A 26,651-nucleotide genomic window follows, 5' to 3' on the forward strand; every position below is an offset into this window, starting at 1 on the left:
TTCCAACCTTACATATTTTATTACATTTTTTAACATACACTTTTTTACATATTTTCTTTTCTTTAGTAAGAACAAACAATAATGTTAAAAATCGAATCAAATTTATATAAAATACATAAATGATATTCACAAAATATAAACTTTATAAAATTCATTTTTTTCCCAGAATTAGAAAAACTGTAAAAGTAGTTTTTTCAATCGGTTTTTTTCACGTTTTCCTGGAAATGTTGTAAAAATGATTCACGTTAGAAGCAAAACATTTACTTTGAAATCACTTAAATTAAATAAGTGTTATTGAATGGTAGAACCCCCCCCCCCCCAATATATAGTTAAACATTAAAGAACTAAAACAAATCAAACAAAGTAAACCAACGTGAATAAAAAATAACTGAAATATAATGTTACATATTTAATGAGCCGATTGGGAGGGGGTGTGGTCAGGGGGGAGAGTTAGTGTTCAGTGGGAGGGTGTGTATTCGGTATAGAGGGGGTTGGGTTGTGTTTATTGGGAAGGCGACGTGGCCTCAAAGCAAGGCAGTAAAAGAAGGTCACTTACAGGGTTAGCTGAGAATTTAGAGTTGTTTACCCATTTTGTGTTCCTTCCAGGGGGATGGACCAGAGCAGGGAGACCACTTTTCTGTCCTTCGGTTCAGCGACCCCCTTACTTACACAGTAAGCCTATGGGCACCGATGTCAATTCAAGGTTGGCTGAGCATTAGCTCCACAACTCAACTTAATACACCTTCCAGATATATCAAACATGACTCTATTTAGGTGTGTATATCTGGAATATCCTACATTAGAAAGTTGAATTCCAAAAACGAGAATGCAGTTTATTTTACTCAGTTACTACAACCCTTTTTGTTCAGGATAACCATTTCTTCTCATCACAATTGATTTGTAGAAACTGGCATTTGAAAAAAAAATAAAAATAAAAATAAATCAGGCTGCAGCAAATGTTTCTAGAATAAGCCAAATTCTCGTTTTGGAAATTTTTCTTCACATGGTTTATTCTGGATATACACAAGTAATGATTCATTTAGGCATAATCTGGAAGTTGTAATTTACATAATGCTAACCGGTCCCAGGTATGTACTGGGGGAGCAATGAACTGATCTCAATGCTTTTGTATAACCCTGGGAAGGATAGCAAAAGGCAAAAAAAGCCAGAATATTGCCACATTTAATTAATATTTGGCAACATTTTAGGGTTAAAAATGTCTAATCATTTTTGGCAAGGTTTGTTAGATAGATTTATGCTTCCATACTTAAACAATCAGAAAATACAAAACTTATAAAAACTGTTGGGAGAATGCTGGAGAAACCAGTATTGGTAGCTCACCAGCTTGCGGAAGTCCCCAATCAAAGATCTGTGCTACCAAACTTGGTAGTGTAGTGAGCCCAGGACAGGGAGCAAAAGTTTGTCCTTCCTGGAGAGGTTGGTCAGCAGAAGTAACAGCATGCCCACTTCATTACTTAAGCTGCCACAGCGGCTAGCTATGGTTGCCTTCCTTATCAAGCCAAGCCTCTCATCAGACAGTAAATCCTTCTGTCCAAGGGCAATACTTTTAACATATTCCCACCTTCAGTTAAAGGAAGTAATTTTGTAGTTTCAATTAAATTCAGTACTTTAGTAGTGTCAGTTAACGGAAGTACTTTAGTAGTTTCAATGAAACGAAGTTCTTAAGTACATTTAGTTAAAGGAAGTACTAAATATAACTACTATTGCAATAATTATTTTGATCAAAGTCAAATGGAGGTCTTCCTCCAAGGTTTTGTCTTTGCTCTTCATATAAGCTTGTGTTTCCCTGAAGTGGCTAGCGGCTAACAGTTGGCTCCAAACAACTAGTGGCTAACAGCTAGTGAGTGTTGTTTGAGGGTGTAGTAAGATAATCAAAAGCTGTATTTTGTTCCTAGCATTGTTCCTAGTTTTATCTCCCTCGATATATTCATCATTTTATTTCCAAATTGTCTCTAGCAACTGCCTGCTAGGGCCTGCTCTCCGGAGCTCTGGAAACATGAGGGTGCATCATTGATGCCCCTCATTCCTTCCTCACGCTACATTAGCCTTTTAAGTGTTTATCTTTCGATTGTGGTGGAACACAATGATTACATGTGTTTCATTCGTTAGTTAGGTTCATCTTTACTATAATTTTGTAGTATATACAAATCCAAGGACTGTATATTATTTTCCAATCTTCAGATAACCTCCAATATCCCTCATTACCTTTACTTAACAACAGCAAGTGACTTGAAGCTAGCAGCTAGAAACTAGTGGCTAACAGCTAGCATCTAAAGCTAGTGGCTAACAGTTTGCGGCTGACACCAGTGATCCTGTTAGCTCGTGTTTTGTGTTATTCACTCAAAGTGTCAGTAGAGGTGGGAGGGGGTCAGAGGCTGGGTTTAGTTCAGGGGTCCTTTACTTCTGAATAGCCGTGAGGTCCCGAAGCAGCTCAGAGTTCAGGGGTCCATCTCTTCTTCTTGATGGCGGCGAGGTCCGGCTGCAGCTCAGAGAAGGTGAATCGGTGTGAGGGGTGTTGGGGTCCATCACTTCTTCTGGAGGGCAGCGAGGTCCTGCAGCAGCTCACAGTTCAGGGGTCCCTCACTTCTTCTTGATGGCGGCCAGGTCCCGCTGCAGCTCAGAGAAATTGGGTCGCTCCTCGGCACTGTAGCGCCAACATCTCTCGATCATGCGGAACACGTCGTCAGGGCAACGCTCAGGGCGGGACATCCTGTAGCCTAGCAACGGGGCAAACAGTATTGTCAAATGGCTGCACCACGCACGGAAACCCTAAGAACGAATCTAATTGAAACTCACCTTTCTCAACCTGCTCCCTCGCCTGCTGGTTGGTCATGCCGGGGTAAGGACACACCCCCAGGCTGAAGGTCTCCCATAGCAACACACCGAAGCTCCACACGTCACTCTCTGAGCTGTACCGCCCTGAGGATCGAAACAAACACCCTCACTCATAGCCGTAAAGACAAACAAAACAAACCCCCCCCCTCTGAGCCGTAAAGACAAACAAAACGAACCCCCCCCCCCCTCTGAGCCGTAAAGACAAACAAAACGAACCCCCCCCCCCCTCTGAGCCGTAAAGACAAACAAAACAAACACCCCCCCTCTGAGCCGTAAAGACAAACAAAACAAACACCCCCCCTCTGAGCCGTAAAGACGAACAAAACAAACACCCTCCCTCGCCATAACCATACAGTGCTGGGGGAAACACTGGGGGTGTAACGGTACACAAAAGTCCCGGTTCGATACGTACCTCGGTTTTGAAGTCACGGTACGGTTCATAGTTAAGGGGAACATTTTAAAAAACTACTTGTTTGTCAACCACGGAGAATGGCCTGAGATCAGCAGCAATGAAAACACCAATAAACGTGGTTATGGCACTGGCATTTCTGATTGGTTGTTGAAATAGTGTTGTGAGCTGGGTTTGCACCGCGCGTTTTCATAGGTGATAGTAACACCTGGATGCTGCCTTTTCAAATGCGTGTGCATGTTAAAGTGCTGTACGTAGGCACGGAGAGCCCTCTCCGTGGCCGGAGAGCCTGTCGGAGACCCTCTCCGCAGCTTACGTGCGCATCCAATATTTTCTAACTATCCGTCGACGCCATGGACCTATTGGTCGACGCAACGGAGACGGCAACGTCTATGATTGGTCCTCTAACAAAATCATTTCCTGAATCACTTCTCCGGTTTGATTTTGCACCTTAATTACTTTGGACATCGTTTACTTTGCACCTTAAGGGCCAATAAAACCCCAAATAAGATTAGAAAAGCTTTGGAAGTATATTTACAACACTGCTTACATGGTTTGTAGTCAACATATAAGATCGATCGGGCGGCGAATTGCATTGCGTATCCGACATCCCGACGGAGAGCTGCTGAGGGGTCTCTGTACGTACGGAGTCGGAGTAGTATACTTTGGCTCAAAGGTCCGGGGGGAACTCCGACTTCAAGTTTTAAATTCCGCATCGCAAAACAAGCCTTTACATTTGCCATATTAACGCTATGTACGGCACAATTAAGCACCGTGGTACACGTCTGTACAAATACGTGTTTCGTTACACCCCTACTAAACAAACAAAGAAGTTATGGAACCTAACTGTGGATAAGGTTCCTTACTGTAATTGAGTCCTTACTGTATTTGAAGGCTCCTTGTTAAGGCTCCTTACTGTAGTTAAGGGTCCTTACCGTAGTTAAGGGCTTCGGGGGCGGTCCACTTGATAGGGATCTGCTTGAGGCCAGAGGAAGAGTAAACCCCGTCGTCTTCCTGACGGGACATCCCAAAGTCACTAATCTTCAGGATGTCTCGCCCACTTCCTCCACTGAAGCTTCGCCCACCCCCACCAACCCCGCCCCCCTCTGCCCCAACCAAGCAGTTCCTGGCTGCCAGATCCCTGAGGGAGAACAAACGTTATTAATATCATCCCAGAAAGACCAAGAAACCTTATTAGTATCGATGATATCTTAGCCAGAAGGGACACATTCCCTTACAGCAGCCTCGGATGAAGGCAAAGAGTCTAGAAGACTGGGTATATTAGCCGGATGAGGTTCCTTGTACACATACACCTCTTAGTATTGGGGTGCCCCGCATAAAACCCACAGGTGGAGGCACCACGAATCTCCAGAAGTCATATTATAATTTATTAAACTTCCTCAGAGATGAGTGGGAACCTTTGACTTTAATAAATCAGAAGAGCTCAAAATGGATTTATTGAATATCAAATTGCTTTCAACTAAAGCACTCTAAAGCACACAATTTGAATTAATTGTTGCAAGTCGCTTTGGATAAAAGCGGTACACAGCTTGCTTAATGCCTTTAATATAAATGTAATAAGACTTTATACATGTTCATCATTGATGAACGTGAATAACCTGTGTATAAAGTTGTTGGCTTGCAGTGACACGATTCCTGTTGATGACCGATTGATTGTATTGATGAACTTGTATTACCTGTGTATACAGTTGTTGGCTTGCAGATAAGCCATCCCTGCGGCAGCATCCAGAGCAAACTTGACGAGCTGCTTTGTCTTCAGCTCATCCCTCTTCTTCCTCAGGAATGACAAGAAGTCCCCACCTACAAAGACACCCAACCTTTAGCACTAACAACCTGACTATGAAAGGCCACCTTTAATCCTCACATGAACACATAACCTTAACCCTTAACATGAACACATAATCTTAACATGAACACCTAACATTAACCCTTAACATGAAAACATAACCTTAACCTTCAACATGAACACCTAACCTTGACCCTTAACATGAACACCTAGTCTTAAACCTTAACATGAACACCTAACCTTAACATGAAAACATAACCTTAACCCTTAACATGAACACCTAACCTTAACATGGAAACCTAACCTTAACCCTTAACATGAACACCTAACCTTAACCGTTAACATGAAAACATAACCTTAACCCTTAACATGAACATCTAACCCTTAACATGAACACCTAACATTAACATGAACACCTAACCTTAACATGAAAACATAACCTTAACCCTTAATATGAACATCTAACCTTAACCCTTAACATGAAAACATAACCTTAACCCCTAACCCTTAACATGAACACCTAACATTAACCCTTAACATGAACACCTAACCTTGACATGAAAACATAACCTTAACTTTCAACATGAACACCTAACCTTAACCCTTAACATGAACACCTAACCTTTAAAGGTCCCATGACATGCTATTTTATGTATTCTTTAATATAGGTATTAGTGGGCAACCAACACAGTATTCAAAGACGTTCCCGAAATTCAGCCGTGGTGCAGAGTTACAGCCACTCCGAGCCAGTCGCACATTGAGCTTCCCCCAAATGCGCTGTTTTGGTGTCTGTAGCTATAATGCAAATGAGGAGGAGCGAGGCGGGTCAAGGAGGAGGGTGGGGGTGTGGCCCTGAGCAGCTTGCAGCCACGGTACCATGCGCTCTGTTTACAGCGGATGTATCGCAATGGCGAGGCGCACAGCCTTTAGCCGTGTTCTGTAAATATTCTAGAACACACGGGAGTCCTGGAGCTCTATATCTAAATATTATCATATAGCCTACATAGATATCTATATCATATAATATATATTATCACGGCCAAAAGCTGTGTGAGCCGATATTATGAATCTCAAACGACCGCGTTGGGTTCTCCGACATTCCTGGTTCTTCAACGTCCTCATCAATGTGAAGTAGACTGAACCGCGACAAGGAGGAGAAAGGGATCGTTGCCGGGCAGCGCTTAGGCACCTCCGCCTCTGGCGGTGGTCCCTAAGCGGGTCTCAAGCTGGAGACATTCGCCGCCAACAATCCCTTTCTCCTCCATGTCGTGGTTCATGTTCTTGAGGGAGTCAAAGCCAAAGTTCCTTCCCCCCAATTCATTCTCAACCTTGGCTGAGATAACCCCCAATACGAGTCTCGTTGTAGAAATACCAGAGACGAGAGTCCGACGTGTTATGCGCCATAACACCAAAAGCAGAACGGTTATCCAAATAACAAGGAAGTGTACAACACTTGCATTACAGTCCTGGATCTCTATATCTAAATAATATCATACAATACATAGAAATCTATATCATTTAATACATATTATCACGGCCAAAAGCTGTGTGCGCCTCCAGACGATATTATGAATCACAAACGACTTTGTCGGGTTCTGCGACGTCTCTGGTTCTTCCACTTTCACATCAACCTGAAGTCGACTGAACCGCGCGCTGCCTGCTGCCGGCTGCCGGCTGCCCGCTGCCGGGCAATGGTGCCTCGCGGCAACCGGCGGCATGTCGCATTTCATGTACTTCAGCGAGTCAAAGCCAAAGTTCCTTTCCCCCAATTCCTTCTCAACCATGGCTGAGATAACCCCCACAACAGTCTCGTTGTGGAAATACAAGACACGTCAAAGAACCGACAAGAAACACTTGCGTTACAGTGTGTGTATTCACACACACACACACACACACACACACACACACACACACACACACACACACACACACACACACACACACACACACACACACACACACACACACACACACACACACACACACACACACACACACACACACACACGGTCGAGTCTCATTGGCGGGCCAACGTCTCTGGGCGGGCCAGGCAGAGTAAGGGGAGGAGCTGAGATTCTTGGTGACGTCATAAATACAGACATTCCAAATCAGCGCACTTGAGCCTCCGTTTTTTCCAAAGGCGAGCAGAACAGCTAGTGCTCGTTTTACACCAAACGCAAGTTTTAGCCATTGGGGGACCATAGGCAGGCTAGGGCAACTCATATTTATGTTAGAAAACCTCATAAAGTGAGATTTTCATGTCATGGGACCTTTCACAAAAACTGAATGCTTAAAAAGATGCTTTGACGCAGTCGTGAACCTGTTTTGGTTCTGCGTGGGGTTTCAGTGAGCGGACCAATCACAGCCCTTGCTGCTGCGCCGCACGTCAGGCCCTTGCGGTGGACGTAACGGGTCCGTAACCCCCTTGTGTTGCGTGAACGAGGGACCGTAATCAGCCCTCAACTCTTACCTTAAACCCTCAACAGGGACACCTATAGTTGAACCATTAACTTCATATATTCCTTGAACTTCAGAAGTTACTTCCGCCGTAGTAATTTCTGATATCTTCAAACAACGACTCGTATACGCTACCAAAGTGGTCTCAGCCAAATTCGTACTGTGTATTGAGGTATAGACGACTGTCAATGTACTGTATGCAGTGTTGGGAAGGATACTTTTAAAATGTATCCAGCTACAGAAAACATGCCCATTGTATTCTGAATACTTGGATTACTTACACATTGAATTGCATTTTATAAGTGTAGGAATGTGGCATCAAATCCTGCTACCTAAACAGGCCTATTCTGGTGTGTTCTTCTGTTCAAACTGGATGATTGTGTTAGGCCCAAGGCTCCCTGAAAGTGCACTATATTATATAATTGGCTGTAGAGGAACAAAGACTATAAGTGTATGTTTATGCAAAAGATATTTGCTATTACATAAAAAAATAAAAACACAGCTAAGTGCATAGTTGTTGCCTATAAAATCACATTCATATAAAAAAAGAGAGAGACAGACAGAGACAGAGACGGAGACGGAGACGGAGAGAGAGAGAGACAAAAAAAAATCTGTCAAAGTCAATAATCATGGATATCCAGCGGGCTGCACTCGTTGTGATATTGACTTGTTTCATACAGTTGTGGACCAGTTCAACTCCTTCTCCCTCATCCTGGTGCTGAATGTGTTAAATGCTTCGTCATTTTTGTGTGTGTCTTCCAGCACACGTTTTATGTGGGTGTCTGTCCAAATATCCAATAGACACTCCGTCTCCTCTTGACTCCATGTTGAGCCACGACAAATTTTCACCCGACGGTCCGACAATGTGCTGCTAGTCTTGGAGTTACCGCTAATCAAACAATAATTCCCATAATGCACGCGGTTGAGCGGGTGCCTGTTACGTCCAAACCCCGTACCAAGGTTAGTTTCGAAGCAAACTGAGACCAGCTCTATAGGGGGGTCTCGGCCGGCTGATTTGTTTTGCGCATCAAAGTGAGGTGGTTGCATTCACACCAACGCAAACGTACCGAACCAAACTCGTTTAGTGCGCACTAAATGCTGTTGGTGTGAAAGCACGAATAAACTGCTGAAACAGAAGTATCGTCATGTAATCCATTGATTTCAACAATGTAACTGTATTCAAAATACCAACAATTTAAATTGTAACTGCAATGGAATACAGTTAGTTATAATTTGTATTCTGAATACGTAACACCGGTACATGTATTCCGTTACTCCCCAACACTGTAGCTAGCTATGTATGCATGTATAGACTCTGTTCTTTCTAACCCTATACATGCTGGCGTCAGAGAAGGTTAAGCTTCTCCATGGTCTTTGGTGCATATATATACACAGCGATATATGAAATAGCGATATGAGCTCATACACAAGGTGTACAAGCTTAAAAATAAGTATCACAAAATTGCTGTTGGTTGTAACCATGGGGACAACTCCCTTCCCTTTCCTAAAACCCTTATTTTTATACAGGGGGTTCAGTGGAACCATTAACAGTGAGTGTGTACCTGGTACTAGCTGTATCTCTATGATACAGGGGGTTCAGTGGAACCATTAACAGTGAGTGTGTACCTGGTACTAGCTGTATCTCTATGATACAGGGGTTTCAGTGGAACCATTAACAGTGAGTGTGTACCTGGTACTAGCTGTATCTCTATGATACAGGGGGTTCAGTGGAACCATTAACAGTGAGTGTGTACCTGGTACTAGCTGTATCTCTATGATACAGGGGGTTCAGTTGAACCATTAACAGTATGGGTGTGTACCTGGTACTAGCTGTATCTCTATGATACAGGGGGTTCAGTTGAACCATTAACAGTATGGGTGTGTACCTGGTACTAGCTCCATCACTATGTAGATAGGCTGCCGTTGCGTGCACACTCCGATCAGACGAACAATGTTGGGATGTTCGTACTGCTTAAGGATCCTGTTGGAATGACAATAAAAATATAACCAAGTGGGGGTATTAGTACTATATAGACAGACACATGGATATAACAGACATAATGTATATAATAGTAAGCCAGACGAGCCCTGCTCCTTAACAACCAGACCCTACCAAGACCCCCAGCCCAGTCCCCGGCCCGCAGCCCAGTCCCCGGCCCGCAGCCCAGTCCACGGCCCGCAGCCCAGTCAACGGCCCGCAGCCCAGTCAACGGCCCCCAGCCCAGTCCCCGGCCCGCAGCCCAGTCAACGGCCCCCAGCCCAGTCCCCGGCCCGCAGCCCAGTCCACGGCCCCCAGCCCAGTCCACGGCCCCCAGCCCAGTCCCCGGCCCGCAGCCCAGTCCCCGGCCCGCAGCCCAGTCAACGGCCCGCAGCCCAGTCACCGGCCCCCAGCCCAGTCAACGCCCCCCAGCCCAGTCACCGGCCCCCAGCCCCCAGCCCAGTCACCGGCCCCCAGCCCAGTCACCTGGCCTCTGACAGGAACTTGATCTTCAGCTCTTGAGGTAAATCTTCTTTACAGGTCTTTACAGCCACGGCCATCTTGTCTCGCTGCAGAGTGCCTTTAAACACCTCCCCAAAGTTACCCTGGCAACAAAAAAATGTGATGGAATGTAAACCCAGCTCCAACATTACTGTGGTTACCAAACCAGGAAGAACATTTAAACACCTCTCCCACATTACTGTGGTTAGCAAACCAGGAAGAACATTTAAACACCTCTCCCACATTACTGTGGTTAGCAAACCAGGAAGAACATTTAAACACCTCTCCCACGTTACTGTGGTTACAAGAACATTTAAACACCTCTCCCACATTACTGTGGTTACCAAACCAGGAAGAACATTTAAACACCTCTCCCACGTTACTGTGGTTAGCAAACCAGGAAGAACATTTAAACACCTCTCCCCCAAGTGTAATTCCGGTGAAAATTGAACCTAGGGTCTTTGTTCCAGTATGTATACCCATCAAATAAGCCCTCCAGATACTTTTTTCATTGAAAATCGAGTATAGAGTTTGCCCGGCGCAATGTTTGTCTTCCATTTTATTGGTTAGGGGGCACTGCGAACGCTTCCAAATCTGCATTTTTTAACCACTAATATTGCTCAAAATAGCACCAAACCTCTGCAGTAGCATGATTAGCGTCCCGACACACAAAACGAAGCATCAAAAACGTTGTTTGCGTTAACTCTATGCTCAATTTTCAATGAAAATTTGATGGGTATACATGCCGAAACAAAGACCCTGGGTTAAATTTTCGCAAAAATTACCCTTTCAACACCTCTCAAACGTTACTGATGCAATGTTTCCCCCAGCACTGTATGGCGGCATCAGGTAGTATCGTTTGGACAGTTCTAAATCAGTGTAGTATTAGCTTTCCCATGATATAACAGTTTGTGTAAAAAACATGACGTGAAAAAGATCGCTATTTCTGTGCATGTGCCGTTATGAAATACATAAACATTGTTGTTGCATGCTAATTATTTGGGTTGGGATTGGGATGGTCTTTTGTTTAGCCAACAATGGATATGACATCTTTCTAGGGGTCTTTACATACAAGGCTTTCTCAAAGTATTAAAACATTTAGTGGGAGGTGGCATTGCCCGGGTCTGGGGATAAGCAGTTGATTTGAACTTATTAAATGATCGTACCTTGCCCAACAGTTCGCCCAAAACCACATCTTCGTGATTTAAAATCCATTTTTTATCCTGGAACACACAAACAGGTCAGTTAAGAAGACTAGGGGTTATGCAGTATGTAAACCTAAAAAGGGCTGGCTAACCTGAACTAAGAGGAGGCGACGGGGGTTACCTTGAGCACAGGGGTGTGCAGGATGACTCCGGACTTCTTGGTGATCACCTGCTTCGTGCTGAAGTGATGATCAATGAGCTGCGGGATGCTGGGAAACCCGGTCCCTTCAAACCGATACTGGTTCTACCAGAGAGCGAGCGCAAGAGAGAGAGACTCGTGATTGAACAAAGGCTCCTTCATCAATACCTAGCCTAATTCTATTGGTGGAGAGCAATGCAGGAATAGGGCAAATACGTCCTCAATGTATTTTCAAAATGACATCACCAAAGTTGCATAGAGTTGCAGATGGAACATGTAGTAGAGATTGGGTAGCATGGCGGCTGTTATTCCTCTGGCTCACTGAACATGGCGCATAGGTTGAGTGACGAGGCCCTCACCTCGGCGTACTGGATGATGAAGTGGCGCCTCGTGGCCTCCCAGTACACCGACAGGACGTACTCTCCTGGCTTCCCATGAGACTCTCTGACCAGGAAGTCTCCGTGAAGCCGCAGCAGGTCCTGGGCCTCTGCCCGCGGCACCGCCCCGTGGTACCAGTCCAGCTCCACCAGGGGCCGCTCGGACCCCCCCGACCCCGACCCCAGCCCCCCCGTGGGGCACGACGAGGAGGTGGCCGGCCCGATCACGTCGAAGAACTGCTGCATAGTGAAATACATGTCAGCTCAACATCCTCCACCTCTAAACTAGACTAGTATAACAATATTAATCACAACATGTCAGCTCAACATCTCCCACCTCTAAACTAGACTAGTATAACAATAATAATCACAACATGTCAGCTCAACATCTCCCACCTCTAAACTACAATAGTATAACAATATTAATCACAACACGTCAGCTCTATATCCTTTACCTTAAAACTAGAATAGTATACAATATTAATCACAACATGTCAGCTCTATCCTCCCACCTTTAACTATGGAAATATAACATGTCAGCTCTTTATCTTTCCATACTATAATATAACATTTTAATAACATAATTCGTAATGTTATGCTAGGATAATGTTACAATGACATATTAATAATATCATATAATAATAATAATATAGTATCATAAAATAACATAATATACTACAAAATTATCAACAATAATAAGCTTATAATATAGTATTATAATAAAATGTGTCTCTCACCGAAGATGAGGAGGAGAGGACAGATTTGGGAGAGCGGATCATCCCAGCCAGAGAGTGGCGTAGTGTGTCAAACTTAGAGATACGATCTTTACCTTTGTCCTGGGAAACAACAGTCATTCATTATTATTACTATACAAAGTTTAAAGGGCATTACAAATTGTGGAACACAATAATTTCTGGTGCAATGTGGACTCGGTAGCCAGTGGATGTCGGTATGTTGCAGACCTACTAGCAGCCAACCAAGGGCCAATCATTGTCAGCCCATCTCTTGCTGGCTAGCACCGAAGAAACTGCCCAGGACCATACAATATATAATATCTACTTATAATATATATCTATTAACATCTATCTCTCAATATCTCTAGATAGAGATCAAGATAGATTATATCTATCTATATATTTTGGGAAGCTACAATTTATCGATGTTATATACTGTATACATGCGTGTCACCACGGTTACCGTGGAGCCAACAGACTGGGCATCGTCCTCGTAATTGAGAGTCGGGGGCGGGACAACTGGGGGCAGGGGAGGGGCATCACTGTTGCCAGGGCCACTGTTGCCAGGGGAAATCAGCTTCTCTTCAAGCAGCGATTTCTGGGAAAGCAGTTTCTCCTCAGAGCAGCGCAGGGCCTGGACGGCCTGACGGAGCTCCTCCACCGACAGCCGCTGGCCGAGCAACAGCACCCCGCTATGGAGAGAGAGAGAGAGAGACAGAGAGGATGAACACGGGGAGGGGGAAGAGAGAGAGAGAGAGAGAGAAAGAGAAAGAGAAAGAGAAAGAGAGAGAGAGAGAGGATGAACACGGGGAGGGGGAAGAGAGAGAGAGACAGAGACAGAGACAGAGACAGAGAGAGGATGAACACGGAGAGAGAGAGAGAGAGAGAGAGAGAGAGAGAGGGAGAGAGCGCGAGCAAGAGCACCCCGCTATAGAGAGAGAGAGAGCACAACAGCACCCCGCTATAGAGAAAGAGAGAGACCGAGAGAGACAGACTGCATTCAAGTGCCAGCAAGGACAAGAAGTAGTTCACAGAACGACCAGAAGAGGATCCAGAGAAAATAAGTAGATATCAAAGAGAAAAGTAGCAAAATACACAAATTACAAACAGAAAGACAGGAAGTAGTTAACGGAAAGACAGGAAGTAGCCAACCGAGAGACAGGAAGCACAGCCAAATATATAGAAAGACAGGAGTGTACTGACTCGCTCTTCTTCTGGCAGCTTTGAGTCGACTCCTGCAGCTTGGCCTCCAGGTCGGAGAGCAGGGCCTCTTTACTGCTCAGGCTCTCCTGTGTCAGTGCTAGCTCCACAGTCCCCGACGACAACCTGAAACACATCTTAATGGTCAACACATAATTTGTACCTGATTTAAGTCATTTCCTCATGCATATTCATGAGAGCCTTGCTGCCCAAGCCTTGAGGAGGACTGCTAACTGGTCAAGTACCAGCTACCACCACTTATGAGGTGATGCTGTCCAATTCCCCTTCAAACTTTAATGTAAGAAATATGAAGCTTGGAGGCAAATATGTCCCTTTCTTATTAAAATGACGTTATTAAGATAAAGACATTTTGGATCATCACCGCTGCTGCTTGTCTCATCTTCTCATCTCAGTGCCATTAGAACTGCTCGTGAAATGAGGCCATATCACGAGCCGCAATTCTGTGATGGTATGATAATAATTTGACTGTTGGGGAAACTATACGTTGTTTAATCAGATTACAGGTATTGGGGAAGGGGATCTCTATTGGTGTGCATGTGAATGTGGCGAGTTATGAAATACATAACTTTTTTTCTAACATTATTATTCTTCTGTTTGGGGTTGGAATTGTGTTTTCGTTTAACAAAGGTTGCGATGGACTAAAAGTTGAGAATCTTTTAAGTTGCAGAAATTCCCAATACGATATTCATTACTTGTATTCAATTGGCATTCTGTATCTGAATTAGTGAAAATTGAAAGACTAATTGAAATCGTGTTTTTGAAATAGTTCAACATGAAATGCCATGTTTGAATTTGAAAGGTAAATTCTAAATTAATAAATTCAGATGACGTAGTATAGTATAATACTATCAGTATGATAATATATTTTTTGTGGTGCTAACATTTCCATATACAAAACTCAATGGCTATTAGCTTACAGGGCCTGGAGGTTTTCGGCGGTCAGATTGTTCCACAGGATCTCATTGGCTGCCATGTTCTCTGTGTCTTCCAAAAGAGACGCATCAAACTCCACATCGGCTTCTTCTGGCTCAGGGGTCCTGATTGGTGGAGGGAAAGATAAACCACAAATTGTAAACATCAGGTGTAAGTGTCAAGCATTTGACTTATCTTTAAGCAAACGTTCACTGCAGTTCTGATACTGTGGGTGTTACAGTAGTGGTTCGAGGTGTAACAATTCTCAAAATTCATTGTTCAGTTTACACCTTGATATACATAAATAAACAGGGAAAACATTTCTGGGTTTTATAACATAAACTACAGTTGAATAGAGTGGCAAAGTCACGCCCTTTCCGGTAGAGCCCATGGGACCCAAGTGATCGAAAAACATGAATGGGTTTCAATGGAGAGAATGTAATTATTTTCTGGTCCCAGTCTTTATATGCCCTGGATTTCACATACTTTGTTTGTTGATTTCAATGATAATTTTTCATGCAAAGAAAAGTAAAACATTTTGCGAAGAAGTTTGATAATGTTAGCTTTTGTGTGAGGCCCCTTTGTGAACTACAGCCCCTCGCTGCTCTCGACGCGAATAATATACGTCACCACCGCTCCGGCACAGACATGGCGATCTCTGCTCCACTTCACCGTTTCATTTCCAAGGGGAGGATAAAAGCATCGAAAGAGGTGAAAACTATTATAAGTCGGGGCATGTGGAGAGTTCCAGTTATGCCGATGGGGAGATTGTCGGTCTTGTCCACGCCAGTCGCAGGGAGCGTGACGTCACATGCGAGACGTGTAGTCTTTCTCATTGTGTTTTCTCTACATCCTTGAACAATTGCACAATAAACGGTCGAACTCTTGAGATGAAAATGTATCATTTAAATCCACAAACATCATGTGTGTAAACCGGGGCATATGAAGACTGGGACCAGAAAATAATTACTTTCTCTCCATTGAAACCCATTCATATTTTTCGATCTCATAGGTCCCATGGGCTCTACCGGAAGGGGTGTGACTTCGCCACTCTATCGAGAACACAAAAGAACACTATGAAGGGAACTTTATAAATTAACTTAAATTGACAAAGTTAACGAAGATGAATAAAAAAACCCTCCCATTAATTAATTAAGACCATTAATTGATTAATATTATCCAAGTTAACATTTCAATGAAGTTTTAAGTTCTACTTCAAAAACCCCATGGTGTCCTCGTTCTCAGTGAGAGGCCGGCTCCCCGTGCTGCTGACCCCTGCATCGGTCCCCCTCCCTGGGGGCCTACTGGGCTCATTGTCCTTCCATCATGGAGCTGCACTGCCTTGTCACGCTGCACCTCCTCCACCACCGGAGACCAGAGGCTCATGCTTGATCAATAGATTTGACATTTAGCAGAAGCTTTTATACAAAGCGACTTATAACCATTCACACACACACGGCGGAGTCAACCACGCAAGGCGACAGCCAGCTCGTTCGCAGTTCGGTTTAGGTGTCTTGCTCAGGGACACCTTGACCTCCTGAGCTAGGCCAACCCCTATACACACACACAGATGCATCTCAATGAATCAGAATATAGTGGAAAAGTGAAATAATTTCCATAATTCAATTTAAGAAGCGATTATAGCATATTATATAGATTCATTCCACTAACAGTGAAATATCTCAAGCCTTTATTTGTATTAATCTTGATGATTATGGCTTACAGCTCATGGAAACCCAAAATTCAGTATCTCAGAAAATTTGAATATTACACAAGAAAAAAAATATTATATGACGGCCTACTGAAAAGTATGTTCTTTTATATGCACCAAGCACTTGGTGGGGCTCCTTTTGAAGGAATAACTGCATCAATGCAGAATGGCACGGAGCCGATCAGCCTTCGGCCAGAAAAAGCACCTCTACTGAGGTGTTGATTCTGAGTCACTGTGATTCACGGATAACATGATTGTGAGTTTCAGTAGAACTACCGTGGAAACTGTAGACAGCTGTTCACTGCTCATTATCCTTGTCCCCGTTTTAGCAAATATTACATCTTCATCAGAAAGAGTAACAATGGCCTTAATGATTATCTGAATGCTCTTGCCTGTAGGGGCTTAGAAAGCCGCAGCTAAAGGTGTCTTGAGTTCCATCTAGTGGGGACATCTGAAACTTGTGAGGCGGAAGCTGGAGCACTCCATGTTCTTCCTTTAACACTGCTGCAGCATTGGGGTTACATGGGAAAGAAATACCACTTTTCTAACTAAAAGCGGGTTAACACCAATCTCCTTTCGCGAGGCCAGATTACTTTATTTGAAGAATAATCAAATGCTTGGTGAAACTCTGCCTGCTTCAACCGCATTCACAATATTCTTGGCGTCTTGCGTTGTCACGTGAATTGTGGTGTTGGTCTGTCTGTTGGTCTGGTAAAGCTCCCTGTGGTATTTCTGACAAATAGACACTTGTGTGATGGGGTGTTGTGGTAAAAAAAGTGGTGGGTAAAATAGGAATTCTGGGATCAAGGTAAGGCGGGCGACTAAATACTGGTAAAATAATTATGGTATTCAGAATATTTATTATTAGAATTATTATTATTTATTTGTATTTGGAATAAACAACCGGTAGCACAAAATGTGTAACGACAAACTGCATCCAGATAACACGCCGCAAGTATGTGTATGGGGAGCATAACTCTCAAAAAAATTGTAATCTCAAATATCACATTACTTAGATATTTACCCGTGAGTGACAGTAGAAGAAGCTAAACATTAGGATGTAACATATGGATAGAAAAAATTGTTGGTGGCATCTCTTTTTCCTATCCCCGTTACTCTCCTCTTTGTTCTTCCTCTGGGTCTCTCCTGTTTCTCCTCTCTGTTCCTCCCCTTGTCTCCTGTTTCTCCTCTCTCTGTTCCTCATTGAAATCGTGTTTTAAAATAGTTCTAACAATAACCCTGCCTCACCACTATTTGCAATGATTAAAATGACGAAAAGAGGTCTTACAATCGCTATACAAGCATTTTAAAGTTAAAGACATTTGATTTTTTTGATGTTTTACAAATCACTGTATATCCATTGGATAGGATTCCAGACACGCTAGTCACCTTTGACAGAGAGCTGGCTAGCAAGAGTAAGCCTCAGTCTACAGCTCTGCAAGAGACTATATGATTGGTCACAGATACCGTTTCACAAATACCGTAAACACTGATAATTCAGCGCAATTTTGAAATCTTTACTGTCTATTTCTGAAATGTAGAAGGCAAGTAAACACTGTTACGAGCATAGCCTCCAACACAGGCCAGCGTGTTTGAGCTTCATACACATCGCATGTCTGGAGAACGAGGTTGGCATTACCAAGTTGTCTGTAATCTAGTGCGGTGTGATTGTAATGAAGCTCTGTTGCATTGGAGGTCCACCCATCTGTAGTTGAAGCAATGCATTATGCATTGCTCAAGTCCTCCATTGATTTAGCCTTTACTTCGTAATAAAGTTTAGGCAACACAATTTGACTGAAATGCAGTCAGCTCGTCAATTACTATTGTTGTTCCAGAAGATATCCTTTTCTCGATTTCAACAACTGAAAAAGGGCAGATTATCAGTGCCATGAAAAACCTGATTGCCTTAGTAATGGATCAGTTAGCTTTTAGCCTCTAAAGATATTGGCAAAAGTTTACTAATGTTTGGGATTATTTTTTATGGGCCGGGGATATCAATGTAGGGATGATGTTTTAAGATATTCACTTTTGTATTTGAAGTGTTGCCTGTCGCCTGTGGTAGTTTTCTGAAACACAAATGTTTGGCTATATCGGTGACAGGATTTCCATTCCTATATAAACCACATGATTCCCACACTGCTGACTTGAATGTGTCCCGGGATCTACAATGTCAGTTTTATTAGCCATCTTGAGTATATTAAACTATGTGAGCATACTCTTCTTTACGAACATTTACCACAGGCATGATCCCCAAGTACTATGTACTAGGTACACCACTAGGCTCCTAAGCACTTATTGTATGTCATACTAAATTATAGTAGTTAGTGTAGCATCTTATCCTAGCTATTTCTGTTTGTATACGGGGAATGGGTTAACCTAGCAATTGTTGGTGCATGGCACTTGTTTCTATGAACATCCTTAGTGTACCGACAGACATAGATTGTTTCACCTTCTCCTGACAAATGTATCTATTGCTAAAGTCTGCTAAATGCCCTAATTGTAAATGTACTAGGTGACTGTGGGACTATGTAGTCTTAAAGTCATCGCTGGGTCGCTGGTTCAAATCTAACTAACCATTCTGTGAGACAAACATTGTTTACTACCATGTATTTACTAGGCCCCCACCACACTGTTCATACTGTAGGATGCCATTATGGTGGTATGCAACTATATTTATTCTTGAGTTTCTATACTGATCAAAAAAAATGTCTGGACATTTTTTACAAACCTGAATCCATCAGTAATACTGGTACAGTAAGGGTAGAACTGGTACTGTAAGTTTAGTACTGGTCTGGTACTGTGTGTAGAACTGGTAAAATACTTGTGGGATTGAGCGTAGTACTGGTACTGTGTGTGTAGTACTGGTAAAATACCCATGGTATTGAGCGTAGTACTGGTACTATATGTGTAGTATTGGTAAAATACCAGTGGGATTGAGCGTAGTACTGGTACTGTGTGTGTAGTACTGGTAAAATACCTGTGGGATTGAGCGTAGTACTGGTACTGTTTGTAGTACTGGTAAAATACCTGTGGGATTGAGCGTAGTACTGGTACTGTGTGTGTGTAGTACTGGTAAAATACCTGTGGGATTGAGCGTAGTACTGGTACTGTTTGTAGTACTGGTAAAATACCTGTGGGATTGAGCGTAGTACTGGTACTGTTTGTAGTACTGGTAAAATACCTGTGGGATTGAGCGTAGTACTGGTACTGTTTGTAGTACTGGTAAAATACCTGTGGGATTGAGCGTAGTACTGGTACTCGGCGACTGGGTCGATGCTCTGGATGGCATCCTGGATTTCCTGGTGAACACGAACCATTTCCTCCCCAAGAAGGCTGCTAATCTGGCTGTAGTCCTCCAGAATCCACTTCCTGTTGACACCAACAAGTGTCAAAAGTGATCGTCACTCACGCCAGGGGTCAGCATCGCTATTTTCACGTAAAGGCCGACCTCTAGTCAACGGCATGCTCGACGATATGTTGCTATGGGGTGTCCTATTGTTTACAAAGTATGGAACGCATTATATTTAAATCAAATAATCTTCCATTATTATATATTATTATTCTAGTAATGCATTTAGCTTTAAAATGATTGTCCAAATCTCCCATCTTTATGTTTCAATATACAAACTTTCTTTATAAGTGTCATTATCCTAACTTTATTGATTAATTATATATATAAATGACACGATCAGTACCGACATTTAATCCTTCATTAATCCTCATGAGGCAGATTTACTCAACTCTGGAATCCACACTAGGACCATCCTATCCCATCCTGCCATTTATATACGTAGTCATGGATACCAAGCTTGTCAAAACCTAAAAATGTTTTGAATTAACTCAATTGGTTATACGCTCAAGGTGACATGCACAGCCAGGAAGAGATGCCTAAATGAAGAAGGTGCATCTCACTGAGCTGTTGTGATTAACATTGCATGTCTACATGAAGTGCAGGACACGACGCTTAGGACAAGCTTACCCCCCCGCTAGGCCGGGACGCACGGGTCTCGACCCCATGCGCCGTGCCGTAGGGAAATGCTCCTGCTCTAACCGATGGCAGCTGTATACTGAGCCTACTGATGTGCCACAGACACGCGGCAAAGATATTAACATATTTTATGCGCAAGCGTACAATAGCATCTTTGGTTAGCATCATTGGTTAGCCTCTTTGCTCTAGCGCTAGCATGTTGCAGGTTGTGCTCGGTGGTCTTACAGTGCACCGGTCATGTCCTCCTGCATCCTCTGCAGGGAGTCCAGGAGGCGGGGCAGGGCGTGGCAGCGGTGGTGCTCCTGGTGGAGCCGCGCGGTGCGCACCGCCAGCACGTACTGGTTGTGGAGGTTGTGCAGCTTGGCGGTAGCCTTGTCGTAGCGCTCACGAGCACGCTCCGCCTCTTTGCCTGAGACAAGGAGCAGGATTAGGATGATCTGTAGATAGCCGCACGGGCGTGCGCACACACACACACATACACACACACACACACACACACACCTTTGACCATGGCTTCCTTGTACTTTTCTTTCGCGCTGTGGGCCTCTCTCGTAAGCTGACGATATGTAGCCTTCAGCTTCTCCAGATCGGCCTTTGTGACCTGGAACGATATTTGAGCGTTGCATTTCTTTATAGAGAACATCTCCACATCCAGACCGGAGGGCGGGAGAGTTAGGGTCAGGTTCAGGAGTCATGGGTCAGGGTGAGGCACCTTGCTGCGCTCGCTGTCCAGGGTGGTGTGGAGGGTCTGGTAGCTCCTCTTCACCTGCTGCTTGTCCCGGATCAGCGTGGCTAGGCGATGGAGCGGCCCAGAGTTGACATCGTCCGCATGGCCCCGCATGACGCGCCCCAGCTCCTCCGTCTGCTTCACCAGCTGGGTCCATGACTAGAGACACAATCAGCCCCTAGCTTCAGCCCTATGGTCATCATAGCTGGGTCCACCCCCTAGCTTCAGCCCTATGGTCATCATAGCTGGGTCCACCCCCTAGCTTTAGCCCTATGGTCATAGCTTGGTCCATGACTAGAGCAACAGTTAATATTATGACATTGGACAAGTGCCCAGCTCAACAGGGTATCGACTGAGGTGCTTCAAATTAAACAAAAATAATACATAACATTGAATTGTTTACAGTAGAGGCAAGATGTTATTTATGGACCATGTCACTATGAATGATGATCTGAAGATGGTGCCCTGGACAGCTACAAAGGTGGGCTGGTGCGCACTGTTTAGAGAGCCCAACAGAGGAGCTTCTTCCTGCGACAGCTGAACAAATTCAAACTGCTGCAGAAAATGGTGCTCCAGTGCTACACGGTCATCATTGTACCTTTTCGAAGAGGTACTTAAATGGTTGTTTATTCGCTTATAGTTTTTTTTTATTGTTTAGGCTATAGCTTTTAAAATAAGGACATTTGTTTAGTTGTACTGTTCAGTTACTTGCAAATTGAACTTAAAAAAACAACATGAAAAAGACTGAGGATCATGATCCTGCCTGAAAGGAATCGTGATATGGTATTTCTGCCACATCGCCTACCCCTACTTCACACTTTTATTGGGGCTCACCTGTTTTGAAGCAGAACAGGTTTTACTAGACATGTCACCGCATGTGCATTTTAAAGAAAATGCGTTTGGTTGCACCAACTCGTTGTGTGTAATTCTGACATCCTAATGCGACCGCGGCTGATGAGCGAGCACGCCGAGTTACAAGTCCCTGGGCCGCTCTGAAGGGGCCTTGCTATTGATGGAACATTGGGGCTGATGGCTTAGGTTTGATTGTGAGTTATGCCGTTCCCAGTAGCAGAAGTAGTACTTTGCTTTTTGGAGGCCTGCTAATGCGCGGTTTCTATACGTGTACGCTGTTTGCCTTCGGAACGGTTGAAGTCAGTGTTTTTTTCCCCATTGACTGAATCTAACCTGACGGATATTATGGGTCCTTTTGACAACCTTAAAGCAGGAAAACGTTCCTTGTTCAGCCTGGCAATCTGACATTTCAGGTTTATTGAGCCGATCACCGATCACGTATTTAGGGCGTATATTGATAACAATCTGTTGTCAATCGCATCACTTTAGTAAGATATTGTCTGTCAGTCATTTGTGTCAATTAGCCAAATTTAAAATATTTTCCACACAAATAGTGCCATTGGTACTCCACTCCTCTGCAGCGGCCTGCAGACTCCCTCTGGTCTCTGCTGGAGGTGCTGCCCCCTTCTCAGATTGGATTTGATGGATTTTCACATTTTCCGGATACATTTTTTGGCCGTCAAACTGGATGGGCATCACCAAGTGTTTTCGTCTTAAGCACTTGGAAAAAATGTAATGTAACTACAGCTGGTTACTTTATACATACATTTGTAGTCTGTTGTAAGGCTCCCCGACGTCAGAATTGTTTAGCTTTCGTTCTAGCCACCTTGGGCTGAGGCGGGCTGATGTCATCACATATCGTCGTATATATTAGGGTTGTTAATCGATTAAAAACAATTAATTAATTGCACAATTAGCTTTGCTTCTACTTTTTTTCCGTTAGAGCCAACAACAAACAGAATAAAAAAGTTTTACAAGGTGGTTATTTGTTTTATATGATCGTCAACATGGTAATCTAGGCCATTTTTAACGGAGGAAAAGGCATAAAAATCCAAAAAAGTGACAGTGTGTTCCCACCTTGCTGACAGTGTCCTCACCTGGCTGACAGTGTTCTCACCTGGCTGACAGTGTTCCCACCTTGCTGACAGTGTCCTCACCTGGCTCACAGTGTTCTCACCTGGCTGACAGTGTTCCACCTGGCTGACAGTGTTCTCACCTGGCTGACAGTGTTCTCACCTGGCTGACAGTGTTCTCACCTGGCTGACAGTGTTCTCACCTGGCTGACAGTGTTCTCACCTGGCTGACAGTGTTCTCACCTGGCTGACAGTGTTCTCACCTGGCTGACAGTGTTCTCACCTGGCTGACAGTGTTCTCACCTGGCTGACAGTGTTCTCACCTGGCTGACAGTGTTCTCACCTGGCTGACAGTGTTCTCACCTGGCTGACAGTGTTCTCACCTGGCTGACAGTGTTCTCACCTGGCTGACAGTGTTCTCATCTGGCTGACAGTGTTCTCACCTGGCTGACAGTGTCCTCACCTGGCTGACAGTGTTCTCACCTGGCTGACAGTGTTCTCACCTGGCTGACAGTGCTGCTGTAGTCCGGGTTCTGGTTCTCTGTCTGCCGGCTCAGATTGAGCAGCATGGCGGCATACTCCTTGTCACTCTTCACGCGCAGCGTCATGAAGCGCTTCACCGTCTCCAGCAGCTGATAGGACAGAGACATGAGAGCCACGGGGTTAGTCGGTTGGGGACAGGAAATGGTTGACAGAGACAGGAAGTGACTGTAAGATGAAGGTCATTTTGAAAGGACCTCTAAAATGTTTATAACTTATGTATACCAAAGCATGGGTTTCCATCCTCTTTAAATAACGCAACACTGTGCCTTTTAACAGTTCCAAATCAATGCGCTACAAATCCAACTACAACAAAGGCCAAATAGAACTATAGACGAGATGTTATCATGACATCGCAAAATGTTTTGAGTAGGTTGAGCCAATTAAAAAAAAAACGAAAACCTAAAAAGGTTATAAATTAGGTAACAAACATTGAATCAGTTTGTAACGGATATTTGGCAGAACAAAGCACTCTTGGCTTTTCTCCGTGGTTTAGTCCTTACAGTAAACACAGATTACAATGTATTCTAACCATGAATTTGAAACTGAGCAGCATGTAGAAGGCGGATGGTTCGAAGTTAAGTTAGCAAAAAACTATAAAAAGATACATAGCTAAATTGTTGTTATGTTATTTAGCAGGTAGGGTTAGCAATTAGCCCTAAAAATTGAGTGGTTAGAGCTAGCAGTTTGTGGTAAAACGTAGCCGTTGGTGAATCATCGCACATCACGGAATGCCACACCACGCACCGAAACGCCAAGCCACGGAACCCCACGCAAACGACACACCACACACCAAAAGGCGACGCCATGCAACGCCATGCAACAGAATACCACACACCGGAATGCCACGCACAGAAACGGCACGCACAGAAACGGCACGCACAGAAACGGCACGCAACGGAGTATGTTACATTCCGTTTCGTGGCGTTTCTGTGCATCGGAACGCCACGCATCGGTAAACCACACATCGGAACGCCAGGAACAGAAACGCAATTCACAGAAACGTCATGCACAGAAAAGCCAGGGACAGAAACGCCACGAAATGGAATGTAACACACTGTAGCGCTGCATTGTCCCTGACAAATAATTAATAAGCTCCACGGAACGCCACGCACCGAGACACTACGCACCGAAACGGCAATCACCGAAAAGCCACGCACCGGAACGCCACACACCAGAACGCCACGTACCCGGAACGCCCAAACCGGAACACCACGCACCGGAACGCCGAAACACCACGCACCGTAGCACCGTAACGCCGCGCACAGAGACGCCACGCCATGGAACGCCACACACCTAAACGCCACACCTCGAAACTAGTGGTGTGTTTGTTTGGTGTTTGATAGAATTAGCCTAGCCACCTGTGGTTAGGCGCTTACCCCACCACTGGTGGTTAGGGGGGCAATTCAATGAAGCACCCTGTCCTTCAGATCCCAACTCCCCACCCCACCTTCAGCCAACCACCTTCAGCTCCCCACCCCACCCTCAGCTCCCAAGCCCACCTTCAGAATCACATCCCCTCAGCCAACCACCCCTCCCTCAGCTCCCTGGCCTACCTTCAGCTCCCAGTCCTGGAGTTTAAGGAGGCCTTCATGGGAATTCCGAAGATCTTTTCCGAATCCCATTTTCTCCTTGTTCCTTCCACACACAGACACACACACACACACTCTCTCACACTCATACAATACACAGCCTAATTAAGCCTGCTAGCCTTAGTGCAGGCTAGGTAGCTAGAGCATGGGTGAGTGAGGTCAGGTGCGACATGGCTTGGCCTGTGGGGGGGGAGAGAGAGACACCATTACTTTTTGACAATTTGTTGACACAATCTACAAAAAAATTACACTTTGGATTAAAGCATCTGCCAAATTAATAATGTAAATTGAAAGCATGTGGTAAGGATATAAACCAGTATTAAGTGATATTAATTGTGATGATTGTGTATGAATAGGTAAATAGATAACAATAACAATGCTAATGTATAATCTTCGTAAAAGCAGTCGATTAATAGTCTTTATCATTAAATGTGACAATATGTGTGCAGCCATAATGAAGTGCTTTGGTATATATATACTGATCAGATATTTTACATTCACTAAACCCTTGGCTAAAATAGTACAGGAGTAATAATATATGATAATATAATCAATCATAGATACTTATACTATAACCTAGTAGATAGCATTAAACTTGATTGCGTATAGAAAGTCGACAGACTCACAGAAAGTTTGTGAATCCAAAAGCTTGCTCTTGGCTTCTGGTTGATTTACAGTTAATAGCAAACCCTTTATATATTTGTATTAGTTGTATTTTCATTGATAGTTGAAATAATATCACGTAATACTGGTATATCAAATCAGACGAGGTTATCCGTGAATAACATTGTTGACATCAGCATTCAGCTACTAGGGGAGTTAGCATAGTTAGCACAGCAGTTAACCCCAAGTATATTATACAATAAAATAATAAATATATAATATTATACAAATGAAGTATACAATATAACGTTAAAACTGTGATGTTATAATTAACTAAACGGTCTGGAGCTTCCAAATTAAACCAACTCCAGTCAGTCCACCCTTGATGACAGCTAACTAGCGCCCCGCTAACGGATCTTAAAGAAATAACCCGAGGTTCACTTCTATTGTAGCCCGGCGCTGTTCTTTACATAGCAGACACCTTCGTCCAGCTTTCATTTGTTTAGTCTAGCATATATGTTCTACACCGTAGCCTATCCTCCACCCCTCCGGTGTCCCATATCGGTGCTACACCTTAGCTTAGCCTCCACCTCCTGTATCCCGGAGGAAGGGAGGTGCAGTCAGCGGCCGACAACACGGTCCTCCTGCTCTACAAAGATCCCTAACCCCAACCCGACAACCAGCACATCACAGCTAGCTGCTAGCACGGGCCGGCTTACTTTTCCTTTTCTTTCTTCTGTTCAGTTCTTTTTGTTTATTCCGCTATCTTCTCTTCTTGCCAATTATTCCTCCTGTTTTCCTTCACTTTGACCCTTGACCCCTCGCAATCTTTTCCCTAGGATTGAGGAGACGTGACCCCTCCCTGCTCTCCCTTTCATTGGCTCAGCCTGACGATGACGTTTCTCCCGTAGCTCGAGCTGAGGTTTTCGGCTAGCCAGGGAACATGAGGAATCTGGGAGCTCATGTTTA

The 26,651-nt window shown here is 44.1% G+C and overlaps 1 protein-coding gene across 4 annotated transcripts; it reads right to left on the reverse strand.

The window, feature by feature from the left end:
- fer (fer (fps/fes related) tyrosine kinase) lies at positions 1–26,651 on the reverse strand. 4 transcript variants are annotated; one of them, XM_060037855.1, is made up of 20 exons: positions 26,402–26,644; positions 25,044–25,259; positions 23,451–23,579; positions 21,008–21,181; positions 20,797–20,896; positions 20,521–20,704; positions 19,539–19,676; positions 14,602–14,721; positions 13,667–13,789; positions 12,927–13,155; positions 12,467–12,565; positions 11,712–11,966; positions 11,335–11,457; positions 11,175–11,231; positions 9,994–10,112; positions 9,416–9,510; positions 4,963–5,086; positions 4,201–4,406; positions 2,818–2,940; positions 1–2,738 (listed from the first exon to the last, which is right to left on the reverse strand). In XM_060037855.1, exons 2-20 carry the CDS (start codon positions 25,110–25,112, stop codon positions 2,602–2,604), a joined length of 2,604 nt encoding a protein of 867 aa, XP_059893838.1. In that variant the 5' UTR covers positions 25,113–25,259; positions 26,402–26,644; the 3' UTR covers positions 1–2,601. The 4 variants fall into 4 exon arrangements, with proteins under 4 accessions (XP_059893838.1, XP_059893836.1, XP_059893837.1 ...); XM_060037853.1 differs by having other exon boundaries at positions 11,712–11,969; XM_060037854.1 differs by lacking the exon at positions 26,402–26,644 and adding an exon at positions 25,706–26,362 and having other exon boundaries at positions 11,712–11,969.

Source organism: Gadus macrocephalus, chromosome 19, assembly GCF_031168955.1.
Source record: "Gadus macrocephalus chromosome 19, ASM3116895v1".
Classification (NCBI taxonomy): domain Eukaryota; kingdom Metazoa; phylum Chordata; class Actinopteri; order Gadiformes; family Gadidae; genus Gadus; species Gadus macrocephalus.

What these genes read in the sequence shown, in the direction of transcription:
- fer (XM_060037853.1), bottom strand. Translation starts at nt 25,112, where the DNA reads ATGGGATTCGGAAAAGATCTTCGGAATTCCCATGAAGGCCTCCTTAAA. An exon ending in TCCAGGACTGGGAGCTGAAG is followed by an intron (nt 23,580 to 25,043) that starts GTAGGCCAGGGA and finishes CTGTCCTATCAG; the next exon opens with CTGCTGGAGACGGTGAAGCG. An exon ending in GAGGGAGCAGGTTGAGAAAG is followed by an intron (nt 2,739 to 2,817) that starts GTGAGTTTCAAT and finishes CCCCGTTGCTAG; the next exon opens with GCTACAGGATGTCCCGCCCT.